The sequence below is a fragment of the Muntiacus reevesi genome, chromosome 8 (genome assembly GCF_963930625.1).
Source record: "Muntiacus reevesi chromosome 8, mMunRee1.1, whole genome shotgun sequence".
NCBI classification, from domain to species: domain Eukaryota; kingdom Metazoa; phylum Chordata; class Mammalia; order Artiodactyla; family Cervidae; genus Muntiacus; species Muntiacus reevesi.
This window is the reverse complement of record NC_089256.1, coordinates 16,792,338-16,812,358: the sequence shown is the minus strand read 5'-3', so window position 1 is coordinate 16,812,358 and position 20,021 is coordinate 16,792,338. Positions and strand designations below refer to the sequence as shown.

The 20,021-nt window shown below is 36.0% G+C and overlaps 1 protein-coding gene across 5 annotated transcripts in view; it reads right to left on the bottom strand.

Moving 5' to 3' along the window:
• Positions 1-20,021, bottom strand: part of NPHP3 (nephrocystin 3) — a 59,351-nt gene that overhangs the window by 19,828 nt on the left and 19,502 nt on the right. For 3 of the 5 annotated variants that reach the window (XM_065942344.1, XM_065942345.1, XM_065942349.1), the window contains exons 8-17: positions 18,304-18,378; positions 16,623-16,796; positions 14,115-14,218; positions 12,042-12,156; positions 11,647-11,790; positions 11,088-11,185; positions 8,319-8,421; positions 7,800-7,882; positions 6,318-6,456; positions 4,279-4,443 (exon numbers count right to left, since the gene is read on the bottom strand). In XM_065942344.1, the coding sequence (XP_065798416.1) occupies positions 4,279-4,443; positions 6,318-6,456; positions 7,800-7,882; positions 8,319-8,421; positions 11,088-11,185; positions 11,647-11,790; positions 12,042-12,156; positions 14,115-14,218; positions 16,623-16,796; positions 18,304-18,378 (1,200 nt within the window). The remainder of the gene's footprint in view (positions 1-4,278; positions 4,444-6,317; positions 6,457-7,799; positions 7,883-8,318; positions 8,422-11,087; positions 11,186-11,646; positions 11,791-12,041; positions 12,157-14,114; positions 14,219-16,622; positions 16,797-18,303; positions 18,379-20,021) is intronic. The other 2 variants (XM_065942347.1, XM_065942348.1) reach the window with 2 other exon arrangements.

The window sequence follows — 20,021 nt, the reverse complement described above, 5'->3', positions numbered from 1 at the left end:
TCTAAATGATAATCTTGGAGGGTAGAGTATCCTGGGTTACAGATTTTTTTGTTTTAGGACTTTGTCATTCTATTCTGGCCTATAATGTTTCTGTAGAGAAATCAGCTGATAGCCTTATGGGGATTCCCTTATAATTAACTCTTTGTTTTTCTCTTGCTTCCTTTAGTATCTTCTCTTTATATTTTGTTGTTATTCAGTTGCTAAGTCATGTCTGACTCTGTGACCACATGAACTGCAGCACGCCAGGCTTCCCCATCCTTCACTATTTCCCAGAGTTTGTTCAAACTCATGTCCATTGAGTCAGTGATGCCATCCAACCATCTCATCCTCTATCACCCCCTTATTCTCTTGCCCTCTTTATGTTTAACTTTTGCCATTTGTTATTATAGTATGTATTGATATAGGTCTGTTTGGGTTTATCTTGTTTGGGACCTTCTGTGCCTCCTGTACACAGGAGGATATGTTTCTTTCTTTAGGTTTGGGACATTTTCAGGCATAATTTCTTCAAATATATTTTCAATCCCCCTTCTCTCTTTCTTCTCCTTCTGGGATCCCTATTATGTATAGACTGACATGCTTTTATAATATCCCATAGATCTCTTATATTGCTTTCTTTTTTTTTTTTTTATTCATTTGGTTTTCTGTCTGCTGTTCTGATAGGGTGATTTCCATTATTCTATCTTCGAGATCACTTATTCATTCTTCTGCATTATTTATTCTGCAATTCATTGCCTTTAGCTCAGCTTTCATTTCAGCAAGTGAATTTTCTACTTTTTCTTGGCTCCTCCTTCTAGTTTCTAGTCTCTTTTTACAGTAACCTATATTACTATGAATAGTCCTTTTTAATTCCTTCAGTATTTTCATTATCTTGTTTCAGTATCTATTAGACTGAAGAAGTCTGTCTCATTGTTTGTTCTTTCGGGGAATTCTCTTGATCTTTTATTTGGGAGTGGTTCCTCTGCTTCATTTTACTTATATTTCTCTTACTCTGTGGATTTCGGAGAAACAGCTATCTACTGTGGTCTTGGAGGACCATTTTTATGTGGGAGCCTGTGTAGCCTGTGTGGACTTAATATTTTTTTGGTATGAGGGCCATATGAGAATACTAGGAACAATTACAGGTTAACAAATTCAACAACTTAGAAGAAATGGACAACTTTTTAGAAACATACAATCCAGCAAAACTGAATCAAGAAGAAATAAATAACTTGAACAGACCAATAACTAGAAGTAAAATAGAATCTGTAATTTATAAACTCCTTACAAACAAAAGTCCGAGGCTAGATGGCTTCACAAGTGAACTCTACCAAACATACAAGGAAGAACTTATACCAATCTTTCCTAAACTATTCTAAAAGACTGAAGAGAAAGGTACATTCCCAAAGAAACTCTGTGAAGCCACCATCACCTTGATACCACACCAGACACTTATGAAAAAGAAAATTATAGGCCATCTTTGATGAATATAGTTGCAAAAATTCTTAACAGCATATTAACAAACCGAATTCAACAACACATAAAGATCATACACCACCACAACCAAAGTGGATTCATCCCAGAGTCATAAGGATGATTTAATATATGCAAATTAATTAATGTGATATACCACAGCAACAAAAGAAAAGACAACACATGATTATCTCAATAAAGGCAGAAAAAGTATTTGAGAATATTCAACATCCATCTATGATAAAAACTCTTACCAAAGTAGATCCAAAGGGAACATATCTCAGCATAATAAAAGCTATTTATGACAGGCCCACAGCCAGTATAATACTCAATGGTGAAAAGTTGAAAGGCTTTTCACTAAAATCTGGAAGAAGACAAAGATGCCCACTCTCCCCACTTATCTTCAGCATAGTATTTGAAGTCCTAGACACAGCAATCAGACAAAAAAAAAAGTAAAAGGTGTTCAAATTGGTAGGGAAGAATTAAAATTGTCATTATATGCAGATGACATGATGCTGCATATAGAAAACTTTAAAGACTCCATATAAAAACTACTAGAACAGATAAATGAATTCAGGAAGATAGTAGGATATAAGATTAACATAAAGAAATCAGTTGTATTTCTTTACACTAACAATGAAATATTAGAGAATGTAAAAAAATATTCCTTTTAATGTCATAGTAAAAAATAAAATACTTAGGTGTAAATCTTACCAAGGAGGTGAAAGACTTATATGCTAAGAGCTATAAAACATTAATAAATGAAACTGAATATGATTCAAAAAAATAGAAGATATCCCATGCTCTTGGATTGGAAGAATTAATATTGTTAAAATGGACATACTACCCAAAGCAAACTACAGATTTAATGTGATCCCTACCAAATTACCCATGACATTTTTCATAGAACTAGAACAAATGATTCTAAAATTTATATGGAACCATAAAAAGACACACAACTGCCAAAGCAATCCTTATGAAAAAGAACAAAGCAGGAGGAATAACCCCCCAAGACTTCAGACAATACTACAAAGCTATAGCAATCAAAACACCATGGTATTGGCACAAAAACAGACCTATGGATCAATGGACCGAAATAGCCAAGAAAAACCCACACACCCGCTGTCAATTAATTTTCGACAAAGGAAGCAAGAATATACAATGGAGAAAAGACAATCTTTTCAGCAAGTTGTGTTAGGAAAGTTGTACAGCTGCATGTAAATCAGTGAAGTTAGAACACATCCTCTCACCATACACAAAAACAAACTCAAAATGACTTAAAGACTTAAATATAAGACATGACACCATAAAACTCATAGAAGAGAACATAGGCAAAACATTCTCTGACAAAAATGTACCAGTGCTTTCTTAGGTCAGTCTCCTAAGGCAATAGAAATAAAAGCAAAACTAAACCAACAGGGCTTACTCAAATTTATAAGCTTCTGTACAGCAAAGGAAATCATAAACAAACAAACAAACAAAAAAACAGGGAGAATATATTTGTGAATGATGTGTCCAACAGTGGTTTAATTTCCAAAATATACCAACAGCTCATACAACTCAATAACAAAAAACCAAACAACCCAGTCAAGAAATGGGCAGAAGACGTAAGTAGATATATCTCTAAAGAAGACACAGATGGTGAACAGGCATATGACAAGATACATCATTGCTAATTTTTAGAGAAATGTAAATCGAAACTACAGTGAGGTACCATCTCACACCAGTCAGAATGGCCATCATTAAAGTCTACAAATAACAAATGTTGCAGAGGGTGTAGAGAAAAGGGAACCCTCCTATAGTGCTGGTAGGGATGTAAGCTGGTACAGCCACTATGGAAAACAGCATGGAGGTTTCTTAAAAAACTAAAAATAGAGTAATCATAAGATCTGGCAATTCCACTCTTGGCATATATCCAGAAAAAACTAATTTACATGCACTTCTGTATTCATGGTAGTTCTCTTTACAATAGCCAAGACATGGAAAAAACCTAAATGTCCATCAATAGGAGAATGGATAAAAAATACATGGTACATATACACAATGGAATATTTACTCAGCCATAAACAAAAGAATTGAAATGCAGCATGGATGAACCTAGTGATTATCATACTAAGCGAAGTCAGAAAGAAACAAACTATGATTACCACTTACATGTGGGATCTGAAATATGACACAAATAAACATATCTATGAAACAGAATCACAGACATAGAAAACAGATTGTGTTTTCCAAGGGGAAAGGGTAGTTGTGAAGGGAAGGATTGGGAATTTGGGATTAACAGATGCAAATTATATGGTAAAAAAAAAGTTATATTAGTCATAATTTACTATGTGCTAGAAATCATGTTTAGGACTTCACCAGGACCAATTAATTATTCACCACTTCAATTAATTATCTTCACAACCCCTGAGGTAAGCTGAAAACATCAGCCCAAGGCTCAGAAAACATGCCCAGGGTTACATGAAGCTGTAAAGACCTGAGCTGTGATTTGAGGCAGAGTGACAGAGCCCAAGCTCTTAAAACATGTATAATATGCCAATAATACAATGAAACATAAAATTGAAAAAACGTTTTTCTCTTTCAGAAAAAACAACCTTTTAAAGTAATAGCCATTTCACAAAGGTATTTACTTCATAAGAATATTAGCCAAATTTTGTATCTAACCTAAAATTACTGGAAAAATATCTGTAATGTCAATTTTGAGATTTCAATTTTGTCTTATAATTGAAATATTTGAAATAATATGGTATTATATAGCATAATACATATGTGATGATATGTGGACATTTCAATAAGTGAAAAAAGCCTTACTAAGATAACATTTACCTGTAGATGTTGAAACTTGAGCAAACCGCAACCATAAGTCAACAAACACATTTTGTGTAAACTGTGAATAAGGGAGGTCAAGACAGTCCAGGACATCTCAGGATAGAGTTCCATCAATTCTGACTCATTCACACCATTGTGACTAATATTTACAAGGCAGAGAATCTAGGTAGACAAAATAAATTGACAGTGATTATACAGTACCTCTATTGTTAACTAAGCCATTAAAATGTCCATAATTCTTTTAAAATGTCATAATTCTTATTAACTTGTTCAAATTTATGATTCATCTGATTTAATAAACCAAGAAACAGATTTCTTAAAATAAAACACACTTTCCAAAAGACACTAATCAAGAATAAGACAGTGTACATATAAAATCTAGCATCCAAAGATAACATACATATAGAAAAAGTTTAGTGAAATTAAAACTGCAGGAAATGTATTAATAAAACTAATGACAGAGTTCCAATTCTGGGAAGATGGTGGAAGAAAATAACCCTCTTAGTGCAAATGCCTCTTAATATCAGATAACAACAAGCAAAAAAACATTTCTAAAATCATAATTGAACCTTCAGAAGAGAAAGGGAAATCCCCCAAGTATCCCAAACAAGTAGGAAACTGAAAATATATATAGATAAATAGCAGAACAAGAAGACAAGGAAGCTTGTGGGTTTGGAGGTAGAATGAAAAGTCCAACCTACAGGAACCCCCCAAGCTGAGAAATAAACATAAAAATGGATCCAGGTTAAAACTATAAGGGTTCAGCAAGGTTGTTAGTAAATTTCCAAAAACTAAGTTGAATAACCAGCAACAAAAAAGTTTTACAGGTTATTTTAACTACTACAGAGTCATTAGAAACAAATTTTAACAAAAGATGTTCAAAACTTTTATGGGAAAGAAGATAAAATGTTATTTGAAAATCATTCAAGAAGATGACTAAATAAATGGAGAACTATCTAGCTTTTCATGAAGGAGAAGATATAAGATAATTTTCTCCAAATTAGCCTCTAAATTCAGTGCAATTCCAATTAAAATTGCATATTGAATTTCCATGGCATTTGCTGAGCCAATTCTAAAAATACACATGAGAAATGAGCCAAGAAAACTATGAAAAATATTAAGAGGGGGTTTGCCCAATGAAATATCAAAGCTTACTTTCAAGTACTAATAGTTAAGACAGTGGTATCGATAAGGAATAGTAAATTGGAACAGAAGAGCCTAGAAACAGACTCATGTTTATATATGAGCTTGATACCTGAGAGGTGGCATTTCAAATCAGTAGAAAAGATATATAAAGTAAAGTGAACAATTAACTAGCTATATTTTAAAAGATTAAGAATTAGGCTCCTGGGAATTCCCTGCAGTATCCCAGGTTCAACTCCTGGTCATGGAACTAAGATCCTTCAAGCTGTGCAGTGTGGCAAAAAAAAAGTAGATTCCTTCCTCACACAATAAATAAACATATGTAATATGCATTAAGGACTTAAACATGAAGAACAAAATTATAAAATATTTTGAAGGGAAAAATATAAAATCACTTTTATGACAGCAAAGGATTAAAAAAAATAAGATAAACAGGCATAAACCATAAAAGAAACTGTGGATAAATCTGACTTTATTAAAACAAAACTTTGCATAATGATGTTATAAGGTTAAAACACAAGAACAGGGAAGATAATGATTTGTAAACTCTATAACAAAGAATTTGTATTCAATATGCAGAACCTTTAAAAACTAACAGATCAACAAGAAAAAGTCAACTCAGTTAAAAAATGGGTAAAGGACCTGACCCAGCAATTCACAGAAGATGAAACAAGAATAACCAAGAAGCGTGAAAAGATGAAAAATCTCCTTGATAATCAGGAAAATGAAGATTCCCTGAGATATCACTTCTGGTCATAAGCATGCTATGGCAGGGGGTATAGTATATGCTTGAAACATATTTAACATTACATGGATTTACCATTTACTTCAGTTCACACACAGATGCAAACATGGCAAAATAATCTTCCCTTTATAAGTTTATTACGTTTTACCTGTTTCATTAGTTCTTTATCTGTATCGTTTGCCATGGACTCCTGGATAGATCGCAGAACAAGCCTATATAATGAAACAGTATCTTGACACTGGAAACACTGAAGAAGGATTTTATCTAAATTGCCTGCTCTCCCAGCACTGTTGGAATTGAGAACAAATTTAATTTCTTACAGTCTGCCAACAACTGAATAACTGGGGTAAATAAAAAGAAGGCTCTACTTTATCTTTTTTATCCTGTTCAACTGGTAACAACAGGAATTCAACAAAACATGGCCCAGGGAAGCGTTCGTTTTATGGGGCTGCTAGAATCTTCAGAGTTGTTTCAGTACACCATTTAATTCAATGCAATAAACATTTGCTGGGACTTAACTATGTATCAAGTAATTACTACACACTATGGAACATAAAAAGAAGATGTGGTACATCTAGATGCACACCACCTACATACAGGAAGCAAGAAAATAATTGCAAATAAGTATTATTAGTTAGCCATGCAAACTAAATTTAAACAAATAGGACCAGAATTTGGAAAACATCAGCTTAAAGAAAACAGTAGATAGGGTCTGTTTTAAAACATTGCATAATATTTACCAGTAGTTTCTTTTTTTAATATGTAAAGAATGGTGAGAAAACAAAAAATGGCCCATAGCCCCTCTTAAAAGAGATAACTTAAAAAATACAAAATGCATGACTTAACACTTTTGAATTGTACTCATGCAAGCCACTGATATTCTCAGATTCACTGCCACAACTCTGGGGACAGTGGGAGGGGTCAGTGAATATATAGGCAATTCAAAGTTTTGAAAGATTTTTTTCATTTCACATTTGGTGCTTCAGGTGAGAATGTGGAATTGAGAGACAACAGTACTAGATTCAGTTTCCACAAAATGAATTGTGCTAGGATTACAACCTACTCTGATGAATACCAAAACAATCATTAGTCTTTTTTTTTTTTACCCCTGGTTGCAAACAGACAAGGTGAGGCTGTCCTGAAGAAGTAAAAGTAGTAAAACTCTACTGCGTATATAAAGGCACATTACAGAGAATGTCTAAAACAGAAGTCTCTGCTGTAAGATGAAATGTTTATCAGGATGTGGGAACAGAGACACTTAAAAATTCCTACCAATATACCTATCTACCAATACTGAAAGATGCCTGAAGTAACATTTTTTATGCCTCATTTACCTCCTCACTTTCCCAAAACTAGGGGCCTCAAGGTGACAGTTTAGAACAAAGGTGGCCTTCTTTTGCAGCCTCAAGTTGAGAAAAGGTTAGTGTGATGAAAACCAGACAAATATATCCAACAAGTTCTGATATTCAAGAGCTAGCAATTTTCAGTCAAGTCACAGTATCAGTTAGAACTCCAGAATCTTAGTGGCCTGAGAGATTGCCATAATGATCAGTTCTGTTTCACACAGTGAGGAAGCATTCTGCAGCAAACACAAAATTGCTGAAGATGACATAAAATAACTACCACTTACCGTGCAATCATTTTGCCGAAAAGAGTGACGTAAAGAGCATTGCAGGTTGTAGCAGAACGACAGTGTCGTTCTAGCTTCTTCTCCTGTACCAGTTAACCAAAAAAACAAAACAAAACAAAACAAAAATACAAAACCACCCTGGAGTTAAGTGGCCTTTACAACTGAGCCATCAACAAATGTCCCTGCAGAATAACACAGTTCCTGCCACCTCATCAATGGCATCACTGCCGTGTTGTGGTAAACCACAAGTGCTGTCAACATACAAATGCTTTTTCACTTTTAAAATACTGCTTAATATAATATAGTAAAGTAAGCCTTAAGACCAAAGTCTTTTTTATTGCTTGTTCTATATCTGTTATTAGTTTAAGGGTAAATGCATTTAACAAAGTAATAACTAAGTCCAATTTCTTGGAACCATACAGAGTTCCTATATTGAATTTTAAGTCTCATATAAGGTATTTTTTTTAATAAAGAAAGCTATAGAGAGTAAAAGAGAGCAGCAAAATTAAAAATACTTACCTGCTCTTTACTCAATTTAATGTCTACAGAGTGGCATTCCGCAATTATAATAGATTTTGCATCTTTTGGATTTAAAGGGTCAAGATGAAGTGTAGGCCACAGCCTTTTATTTAAAGAAAAAGAAAAATTAAATTCTTTTCTAATAAAACAACAAAGCTGTAATCTTCCCATAATACAAATCAAAGTCCATTATAAGAATTTTTTATACTACCTTCATAAAATTAATCTGTTAAACATATTAAATAATATTATTTCCTTTATACATGTTATAGCATGCATGTCATTACTTTTAGCAACTAATCACAACAAACACTGTTATAAGATAAAAGCTTATATATTGACAGTAAACTGGTAAAACATTTCTAGTTCTATGTTCTATATGATCAGTAAAATAACATTTGTATTGGTACCTATGAGGAACAGTGCCAGACACAGTCTTTGACCAAACATTACTTGTAATTCAGTCAAATTTAATCACCCTATAACATCCATTCTCAATGAAGTGCTGAAATTCTTTGTTGGAGAAGGGAAATCTTATGCTTTTTATAAACCACAAATCTGTGCTTTTTATATAAAATTATAAGATTTCCCCTCCCCAGCAAGCTAGTGAAGGTGATGGAATTCCAGCTTAGCTGTTTCAAATCCTAAAGGATGGTGCTGTTAAAGTGCTGCACTCAGTATGCCAGCAAATTTGGAAAACTCAGCAGTGGCCACAAGACTGAAAAATGTCAACTTTCACTCCAATCCCAAAGAAAGGCAATGCCAAAGAATGCTCAAACTAGTGTACAATTACACTCATTTCACATGCTAGCAAGATTATGCTCAAAATCCTTCAAGCTAGGCTTCAACAGTACATGACCAAGAACTTCCAGATGTACAAGCTGGATTTAGAAAGGGCAGAGGAATCAGAGATCAAATTGCCAGCATCCGTTGGCTCATAGAAAAAGCAAGAGAGTTCCAGAATAACATCTATTTCTGTTTCATTGACTAGGCTAAAGCCATTGACTGTATGGATCACAACAAACTGTGGAAAATGCTTAAAGAAATGGGAATACCAGACCACCTTATCTGTCTCCTGAGAAACTGTATGCAAGTCAAGAAGCAACAGTTAGAACTGGACATGGAACAACAGATTGGTTAAAAATTGGGAAAGGAGTACATCAAGTCTGTATATTGTCACCCAGCTTATTTAACTTATATGCAGAGTACATCATGCAAAATGCCAGGCTGCATGACTCACAAGCTGGGATCAAGATTGCTGGGAGAAATATCAATAACCTCAGATATGCAGATGACACCACCCTAATGCAGAAAGCGAAGAGGAACTAAAGAACATCTTGAGGAAGGTGAAAGAGTGATAAAGCTGGCTTAAAACTCAACATTCAAAAAATGAAGATCATAGCATCTGGGCCCATCACTTCATGGCAAACAGCTGGGGAAAAAGTGGAAACAGTAACAGGTTTTATTTTCTTGGGCTTCAAAATCACTGTGGACAGTGAATGCAACCACAAAATTACACTTGCTCCTTGGAAGAAAAACTATGACAAACCTAGATCACATATTAAAAGGCAGAAACATCACTTTGCCGGCAAAGGTCCATATAGTCAAAGCTATGCTTTTTCCAATAGTCATGTATGGATATGAGTCATGTTTCTCACAGCTGGTGAGAAATACTTCTATCTCTGCATTTTAAACCAAAATTATCACCAAAAGGACCCAATTGCACTGAGCATACTTTTAATCTTTCCAAGAAAACTGAGTGCTGAAGAATTGATGCTTTCAAATTGTGGTGCCAGAGAAGACTCGAGAGTCCTTGGACAGCCAGGAGATCAAACCAGTCAACCCTAAAGGAAATCAACCCTGAATATTCATTGGAAGGACTGATGCTGAAGCTGAAGCTCCAATACTTTGGCCACCTGATGGAAAGTGCTAACTTACTGGAAAATACCCTGATGCTGGAAAAGATTGAAGGCAAGCGGAGAAGGGGGAGACAGAGGATGAGATGGTTCGATGGTATCACTGACTCAATGGGTATGAGTTTGAAAAAACTCTGGGAGATAGTAAAAGACAGGGAAACCTGGCGTGTTGCAGTCCATGGGGTTGCAAAGAATTGGACATGACTTAGCAACTGAACAACAAATACACATATATCTGTTTACATTCATGAATTTATATATGGTATATGTGTGATATTAAAATTTCTTAGTAGGGAGGTGATTAGGAAGAAAATTACTAAAAAGGCTCCTGGGGTAGGGAGACAAAAATAGATTGAGAAACACCACTTCACAGAACTCAACCACTGCATCCCTTTTTAAGTATTGGACTTGCATTTCAGGATCACAGGTGTCTAGTCTTATTTTTCCTGGCCCAGCTCTTCCCTTGTTTTCCTCACCCATAAATTTAACTGTCTACCAGAAATCACCAATTGGAGCTATAATTGACAAACAAACCATGTCTGAAAACAAAACTCATGACCTTTCCTCCACAAACCTGCCTGTCCTTTGTGTTTTCCAACTTAGTTTATGGAACCACAGTTTATTTAATTTCTCAAACCAGAAACCTGGGGGCCATCCTAGTCTTCTCCCTCACATCTCAGATCTAACTTCCCACAAAATGCTATAGATTGCATCCTTTTCCTGAATTTGTCCACTTCTCCCTATCCTCACTCCCACTTATATGAAAAATATGAGGAATAATCATGTATCAAAAACCTTTCTTTCTACTTAAAATATTTCATGTAACCAGAAATAACTAATGTTAGCAGCTTACCTCCATGCTGGAGGGCATGTTTCTACATTCACAGAAACAATTACTCTTACATTCACAGGCAGTGGATCTATCAGCCATTTCATGTGTTTTTCAACTTGCTTAAAAATATAAGAACAAAATTTCATCTATTAATTTAAAATATTTCAAAAGCTTTCCAATTAAAATAAAATTCTCATTATTATTAAGGGTAAAATCTTATTTGGGGATTATTTATCTCAGAATATTAGAGGAACAAGTGGCAAAACACTACCATCACTGATCCAAATTCTGGGCACGTAAGGAAATGTCAAAGCCCTAAAACTATGTCAAAATGAACAATATTTGCTAATTGTGAAAATACAGTTTCTCCTTCCCAACAAGATACTAGTGTCTACTGGCATATATATATGTATGTGTGTGTGTGTCTGTATTGTCCACATGCTTCCTCTCTATAAATTAAGCAGAAATAAAAGAAATAAAATCAACATTTTTTTCTCACAAACATGATTTCAACATCTGTCATTACTGATATCTTTGTCTCTTTCTGAGTGTATCAACAGGTTACAAAGTGCAAACATACCTGAATTTGATCTATAGAATCGATAATGATGATGATGCTGCCTTGATGACGGGCAGAGAGTTTTTCCAGCCAACGTGGAAATTCTTCCAAAAGCTTAGCAGGATCCAATGTCAGAGCAGATACTGACCAAGAATGCTGCATCAACTACAAAGTGAGAACACATACAAATTAAAGTAGCTACACTTTATCACAGCTGGTGAGAAATATTTCTATCTCTGCATTTTAAACCGAAATTGTCACCAGAAGGACCCAATAACATTGAATATACTTTTAACCTTATGCAAAACCAAAACAAATGAGTAATAGTGAAAATTAGTTTATCATCAGGTCCTCAGGCCAGACAACTTCTGAATCTAAATAAAAGTTGTAGTAACTCCAAAAATGGTATATTCTACCTTTAGAGTCAGTCGTTTAATAATCAAGGAAGCCTCTGAGCTGGTTGACATGGGTCTCCCCACAAAATGAGAAAGAATTAGTGTGTTAGGGGAATTCTTCTGTTGTAATTGGATCCTGAAAGAAAAAGACCTTTTGTAAGACTGATAAACCTCCTTTACTGTCAACAAAAAAGAATTCACAATGCATTAAGCATCAACTGCTACCTGTTGGTAATTACACAGTCAGTTAATTTTGAATTAATATGGGAAACTTCCACTTTTAGTTTTTTTAAATAAATTTAAATTTTTAAAAAATTATAGCTTCATTTTACTTACAAATTGATGTGACTAATGTAAATCAAAACACTATACATTTGAGGTTAAAGTATTAGTAAAATGAACATTAACCTAGGAAAAAAGAAGTTTCTACAGTAAGTACAAAAATAATATTTTGAAATATAACTTTGAATAAAAGGGCAATAAAAAGGAAATAACATAGGGTAACTCCTCAATGTAAATAATAACTATGAATGAAAGAAAATGGTCTTACCTCTTGTTTTTAAATAACATGATGAACTAAAATAAGAGTTTATTAGCTTAAATGAACCTTAGTCCATAATTGAAAGAACTAGTTTTACATTCATAGTAAAGATTATCCTTTATTTTGATATTCTTAATGATTTATTTCACTCTAAATAGTCTTTGCCTTATTTCAAATATTTAAAATCCCAATGAATCTTTAAAGATGAGCCCAGTAACTGAAAATAAAGGTACATGCCTCTATGATTCACCTAATTCCCTGTCACACTGACCACTCCCTTCAGTTCAGTTCAACTGCTCAGTCCAACTCTGTGACCCCATGGACTGCAGCACGCCAGGCTTCCCTTCAATTACCAACTCCCAGAGCTTGCTCAAGCTCATGTCCTTTGAGTTGCTGATGCCATCCATCTTATCCTTTGTCATCCCCTTCTCCTCCTGCCTTCAAACTTTCCCAGCATCAGGGTCTTTTCCAATGAGTCAGTTCTTCGAATCAGGTGGCCAAAGTATTGGAGCTTCAGCTTCAGCATCAGTCCTCGCAATGAATATTCATGATTGATTTCCTTTAGGATGGACTGGTTTGATTTCCTTGCTGTCCAAGGGACTCTCAAGAGTCTTTTCCAACACCACAGTTCAAAAGCATCAATTTTTCGGTGCTCAGCTTTCTTTATGGTCCAAATCTCAAATCCATAAATGACTACTGGAAAAACCATAGCTTTGACTAGATGGACTTTTGTTGGCAAAGTAATGTCTCTGCTTTTTAATATGCTGTCTAGGTTGGTCATAGCTTTTCTTCCAAGGAGCAAGCATCTTTTAATTTCGTGGCTGCAGTCATCATCTGCAGTGATTCTGGAGGCCAAGAAAATAAAGTCTGTCACTGTTTGCATTGTTTCCCCATCTATTTGCCATGAAGTGATGGGACCAGATGCCATGATCTTAGTTTTCTGAATGCTGAGTTTTAAGCCAGATTTTTCACTCCCTCTTTCACTTTCATCAAGAGGCTCTTTAGTTCCTCTTCACATTCTTCCATAAGGGTGGTGTGATCTGCATATCTGAGGTTGTTGATATTGATATTGACCACTCCCTTAGCTCTGACCTATACAATTTATGTGGGCTTCCCTGGTGGCTCAGTGGTAAAGAACCAGCCAGCCAGTGCAGGGGACTCAAGAGATGCAAGTTCAATCCCTGAGTTGGGAAGATCCCCTGGAGAAGGAAATGGCAACCCACTCCACTATTCTTGCCTGGGAAATCCCATGGACAGAGGAGCCTGACAGGCTACAATCCATGAGGTCATAAAAGAGTCAGACTTAATGACTAAACAACAACATAATTTATATACATGATCACAAATGCTATTTCTTTCTCATTCTGTATCCTCTCTCTAACATTCAAGTTGTATATTTCTCAGGGCATGAGTCTGTTATTTTACTCCTTTTGCTTTGTTAATATTCTACACAGGCCCTGCAGTAAGGTAAACATGCAATAATTCACTTTGTTGAATGAGTTCAGTAGTTCAAATGCTGACAACAATAACTGTTTAATTGCACTGCATCATACCACTTTGATAAAAGAAGGGACTTTCCAGAGCCTGGTCCTCCAGATACAAGAAGGGGTGGAATTGGTGCTGGTGCTGCCACAAGATCATTAAGGCGCTGGTAGTACTAGAAATAAAAATGAATTTAAATTGTAAATTGTGAGGAAGAACATGCCTCTTCAAATGCTAAATAGAGTCAATTTCCAATTATCCTCTGAAATCAGTGGAGAAAAGCTGCAAGAAAAAATGAAATCTACTTTTAATCAATAGTACCCTCATAATTGCTTATTTTTATGTTTGGTTAAATATGTCCAAAGGAGTAAACTAAGAATGGGCCCCAATTTCTTCTACTACAGTATTAATGTCAATTAATGGATGAGGGACAGCCTTTCAGATCACTGTGGGGCTTTGCACCATTCAGATGTTCTGCAGAATGTTGCAGGGAGGCTACTGTATTACCCTGAGCTCCTGAACCACAGAACCACAGAAGACCTTGAGGGAATCATCAGCAGGCATCCTATATCTCCTGGTCAGAAGAACACCTGTTCTGAAGACCATCTCAGTTTCCAGGGATTCCTGAGAAACAATGAGAAGGTCTTATCTGAGGCCTTGGAGTCACTGAACCCGCTACGGAGAATCAAGTTAGGACAGGCCACCTAGGATCTTTTTGAAATTGAGTGAATTCTGTGCAAAGCCCAAGAACTCTTATTTCCAAGGCCTTCCCCAGATAGGAAAACCTGGTTCAGGGCTGAAAAGGAACTTGCTCAGAAAACTGCAATATAGAGGAGTTTCCAAAGTCATCTTGGGGGTTAGGATGTTTAAGTGTATCAGTGATGTAAATGATAACTGATGAGGAATCAAAAGAATGTGTAATAAGTAGTTTTGTGTGAACTTTAGGGTAGTAGAAATTTCTAGCAATTACAATAAATAATTACTTAGTATAGTTTTTCAATCAGTTTTCCTGTTTGTCATATCATATTTCCCAGGAATTCAAATATTTCTGATAGAAATGATGCTTCTCAAGAAACAAAGGGCTTATTTGATTTATGACCTCATAAACCTCGTAAATTGTTAGGTTGTATGACCTAACAATTAAGTTCATGGCCCCACCTAAATTCCAGGTGTCTTAAAGTGGTAAAAAATCTGCCTGCCAAAGCAGGAGACTCAGGAGACCTGGGTTCAGTCTGTGGATCAGGAAGATCCCTCTGGAGGAGGAAATGGCAACCCACTCCAGTATTCTTGCCTGGAAAATCCCATGGACAGAGGAGCCTGGCAGGCTACAGTCGATAGATAGGACAGCAAAGAGTCAGATACTACTGAGCATGTACACGAAGTCTTTTTATAGACCTGTGTTTCCCACATTAAGACTCCTTGCCACAGAAGAAAGCATAGGATTTATAGCCAGAAGACCTAGGTTAAAATCTTACATCTGCAATCTACACTCTGTAGACTCAGGCAAACTATAAACTGAACCTTAGGTTCTTCAATTACAAAATAGTGACATCTTGCCTTCCTTATGAAATAGCAATTTAACATTACCATGTGATGGGTACCGTGTCAATTGCTTTATGTGCAAGATATGGTTTAGTCCCCCCAACAACCATGTGAGGTAGGTTCTATTAGTTATCCTCACTTTATACATAAGAAAGTCAAAGCTTAGAGCTAAGTAGCTTGATCAAAATCCATAGTGAGGAAACAGTGGAACCAAGACATAAAACTGACAGTCTAAATTATAAAAGCTATTAAAAGTTCTATAAAAACATAGCTGTTAGTGACAGTTACTGTAATATTCTTTAAGATATTCTTTTATTAATTTTTAAATATTAAGTGATTTTTAAACTTAAAGATAGATTCTTTGTACACTTCTAGTCTTGTTTATTCACTTAGATATTTAAAGATGCTGAAGGACAGATTTGCCTATTGCATTAACTACTCTGCTTTGTTTTCTGGATGTTTGATATTTTGATTCCTCTAGGAACTAGAAGAATAGATAGCCTTACTATTTTTATCAGGTTTCCTAGGTATATTATCTTAGAGAATTGCAGATGGTAGCATAATAAACATGTGGTTGATAAATCTAATCTGTAACTAGGGCTTCCCAGGTGGCACTAGTGGTAAAGAACCCATCTGCCAAGGCAGGAGACATAAGAGACATGGGTTCAATCCCTGGGTCATGAAGATCCCCTGGAGGAGGGCATGGCAAGCCACTCCAGTATTCTTGCCTGGAGAATCCCATGGACAGAGGCGCCTGGTGGGCTACGGCAAATAGGGTCGCAAACAGTCAGACATGACTGAAGTGACTTTGCACACAAGCACAATCTGTAACTAAACATGTTTGATGTTCATAAGTATATTTGAATCTCACTTTTTTTCACATGACACAAACCTAAGCACATGTCTCAACATGGATAATTAAGCCATGAGGAAGTTATTAATACAATCCTTAACCTTGACTATAATTAGATTAAACCACAATTATACAGCTTTTAAGCGCAACTGATTTTTGTTGGAACTGTAAACCAAATGCTTACTTTCTCGAATCCCAACTCATGGGCTGAATTTGAAGCTTGCTGAAAAGCTTCCATCTGCTCTTGTTCATCATGTATGTCCCATAGGACATCACCAAAATCATCTTCTTCTGGAATAGAATCTTCACTGCCCAAATCCTTGGTGTCCAGGTCTGTGTTTTCAAAGCCCAGGATGTCCTGAACACCAAGAGCAAGCACACAAAAATGAATGAAGGAAGTGAAGACCTTGTACAGTATAGTTAGCACACAGGCCTAAGGTGACCCTCATCTACCTTGGACGACGAGTTCAAACCTATAGCCTTTTATGGTACCTCCAGGGATCGATTTATAACTAAAAAACTAAGTAATAGCTGAAAAATAAAGGTAAAGAAATATTAGGGCTTCCCTGGTGGCTCAGACAGTAAAGAATCTGCCTGCAATGCAGAAGACCCAGGTTCAATCCCTGGATCAGGAAGATCTCCTGAAGAAGGGAATGGCAACCCACCCCAGTATCCTTGCCTGGAGAAATCCATCAACAGAGGAAGCTGGTGGGTTACAGTACATGGGATCGCAAAGAGTTGGACACGACTAAGTGACAAACAGAACAACGCAAAGAAATATTAAAATAATAAAAACAAAGACCTCTCTCTTTCACTAAAGTTAGAGGGGATCTGGTTTCTGAAAAATGTTGCACAATAGGGTTGTATTTGGCTAGTGAACAATTTTAAAGACTGCGCTAATATCTAAGATATATGCTGCTTTACATTTTTATAAGAATTTAATTACTAAGGTAGAGTTTTTGATATTAAATATCTCTGCTGTGATATCTACTTTTTATATTAATCACTGAAAATATATTGTCCTACAAGTGGTAAAGTTGGTGAGTATGTCCATTTTCATTTATTACCATTTATTCTGTTTAATTCATCTTATTTCAGGGCTCACTCTTTTTCTCTAATAACAAATCTCCATACTTTAACACAAGTTAATTTTAAAAAAGTAATCTAAACCCTTACTTCTCAAATAGGGTTCCCAGTACCCTGAGGGAGAGGTCAGCAGGTAGGGATAAACACAGGCTAAACATCTTCTTGTGCCCATTTTTCTTGAAGATAGGGAATACTTTTTATTATCATTATTAGCATTTTTGCTGATACATAATTTTAAATGATTTTTAATATTAAAAATAAAGACAGGTAAATATCAAGCAAAATATTTAACTCATATAAAGTTTCAAGATAATACTGAGATGTCATAGAAACTTTTAGTTCGAGATGTCTCTGTGATCCATGACCTCAGACACATAGAGGTGTGTTTTCACTCCTCTCTATGGTTAGGAAGATAGTAAAATCCATCCTGAATTTTTCTATTTACAAAAACTCAAGGTGCACAAAGAATCTGAGAAAACTCTCTACTGAACGGGATGAACATTATCCCTCAAATACTTGCTTTTTACCTACCACTTTTGTAATCCATTTTATACCTGATGGGTATTAAAGAATCAAATTGTTGTGAGCTGAGAGATACAGATACATGGTACTGGGAATGTCACAATAACACTGCAGGATGGACTCTTGCCAGAAACAAGGTTACACAACCCAGGTATTGTTTTCAAAAAAGCAAACAAGTGATTTTCTCTGGAAAACTCAATTTTATTGAAATCAATCAAGATATTTGAGATGAAATATTACAGGGAATGCATATTTACCTGTTTAATAATCTTTTCCACATAAATATAGGTTTTATAGACTCCTTCTGCAGGATCTCCCAAGTGATCAATGATCTGGGGGGGGGGGGGAGAAGATTAACAACAAGAAAAAGCAATACTAACAGGAGGAAGGGGTGGTACTGAACATTTTTACAGGTTTATGTGTCAGGAACTGTTCTAAGTGCTCTATGTGTATAGCTCACTTGGCCTCACAACCCTATACTAGAAGAGGAAACTGAGGCAAGTTAAATAGCTTGTCTAAGGTCATGCAAGGGATTTTGTGTGAACAATGTTGCAGATAAAACAAAAAGTATGCTTTTTTTTTGGTTTATGTGTCCATCTGGAAAAGTGACTGGTATTGGTGATGCCAAAACTCTGTCCAGGACCTGGTATCACCACTGAAAGTCCACTTTGTCTGGACTGATGCACACAGCTGACCACTGTGAACAAGAGAGCAGGAGCCTACTAAGGAACTGGATAGGTGGGATGGTATGTGCTGGGGCCCTGGTGCAGTGTATAGACAGACCCTGGGAGTGCTGCGAGGCCATGAAGCCTCCATCTCTGCCTGCAAACAGAAGCAAATTTTATCATGCGGAGCAAAGCGTGTGCAAAGTATTCCTAAGTTTGGCTTGATTCTTTTTATCGCACAGCCTCGGGGGAAATAACTTTTGTTTCTTTCTTCTTGTCCTGCAACCTCAACACATAGGCTCATATCAAAGCCCTCTCTGAATATTGCTTGCTTTCTGCCTATTTGTTTTGGAAGGGTAATCAGGGTAACCTGAGGAAACGTGGAAGGGTTGGGGTCCCTGGTTGTGGTCAGCGGGAACCAGCCTTTCTTTAGTGGGAGTTAATGGGGCTCCCTCTGCTTTTCTCTGTGGACCTGGGGCCTAGGTGCTCAGCAAATCTGTGGATTATTTATAGAATGATCCAGAGGAGTGGTGGGGGGAGGGGGCCATGTGCCAAGGCTGAGGGGGCCTTCACCTGGGGGGCAGGTGGGGGTTCAGAGGACAAGGTACCCTCACAACTGCCACTCTCAGTTCCTTCCCTGTTTGGCTGGGGGGCTTAGCCCCAGGTGAGATGAATAGTCTCTTTTTCAGGAAAACTCCAATGGCTGAATCTTCATACTTTTGTTTCAGGTAAAAACTTGTAGATACCTTGCTAACTTTTGGGTTATGAACATTCCAAAGCTAGGCAAAGTCAAATACCAGCCTTTATTGTTTTAATCACTCTGCTAAATGTCCCTTCTCTTGTTGTCCTGAATAAAGGGCATTTTTTTTCCCCTTAAACACACAGTCACACACACATGAATTAAACAGCTAATTTCATCTTATGTATTTCTGTACCATTCAGTAGACATAACATTCAAAATCCATCTTTATGCCAGTAAAACTACAAATCTACAAATCAAAGAAGTTTAGGCTACATTTAAATTTATAATCATAGTAGAGAGACTGTGACTCCTATATAAAAAAACTCAACCTGTGGTATACTAATTTTTAAAAGCAGTATCTATAGAATAAGTAACTTCCCTTGTAGCATCTAGTAATGTAGGCTGGTACTAAAATAATTAAAATAGATGAAATGGCTCTGGAGATTAACTATAATAAAAATGTACTCTTTTTTTCTTAGACTCTTCACTGTGTTATGCTGACCTCAAGAAAAATGCTTGTATTCACATTTGATCTTATTTTCTGGCTGGACATACAGAAACAGAAACT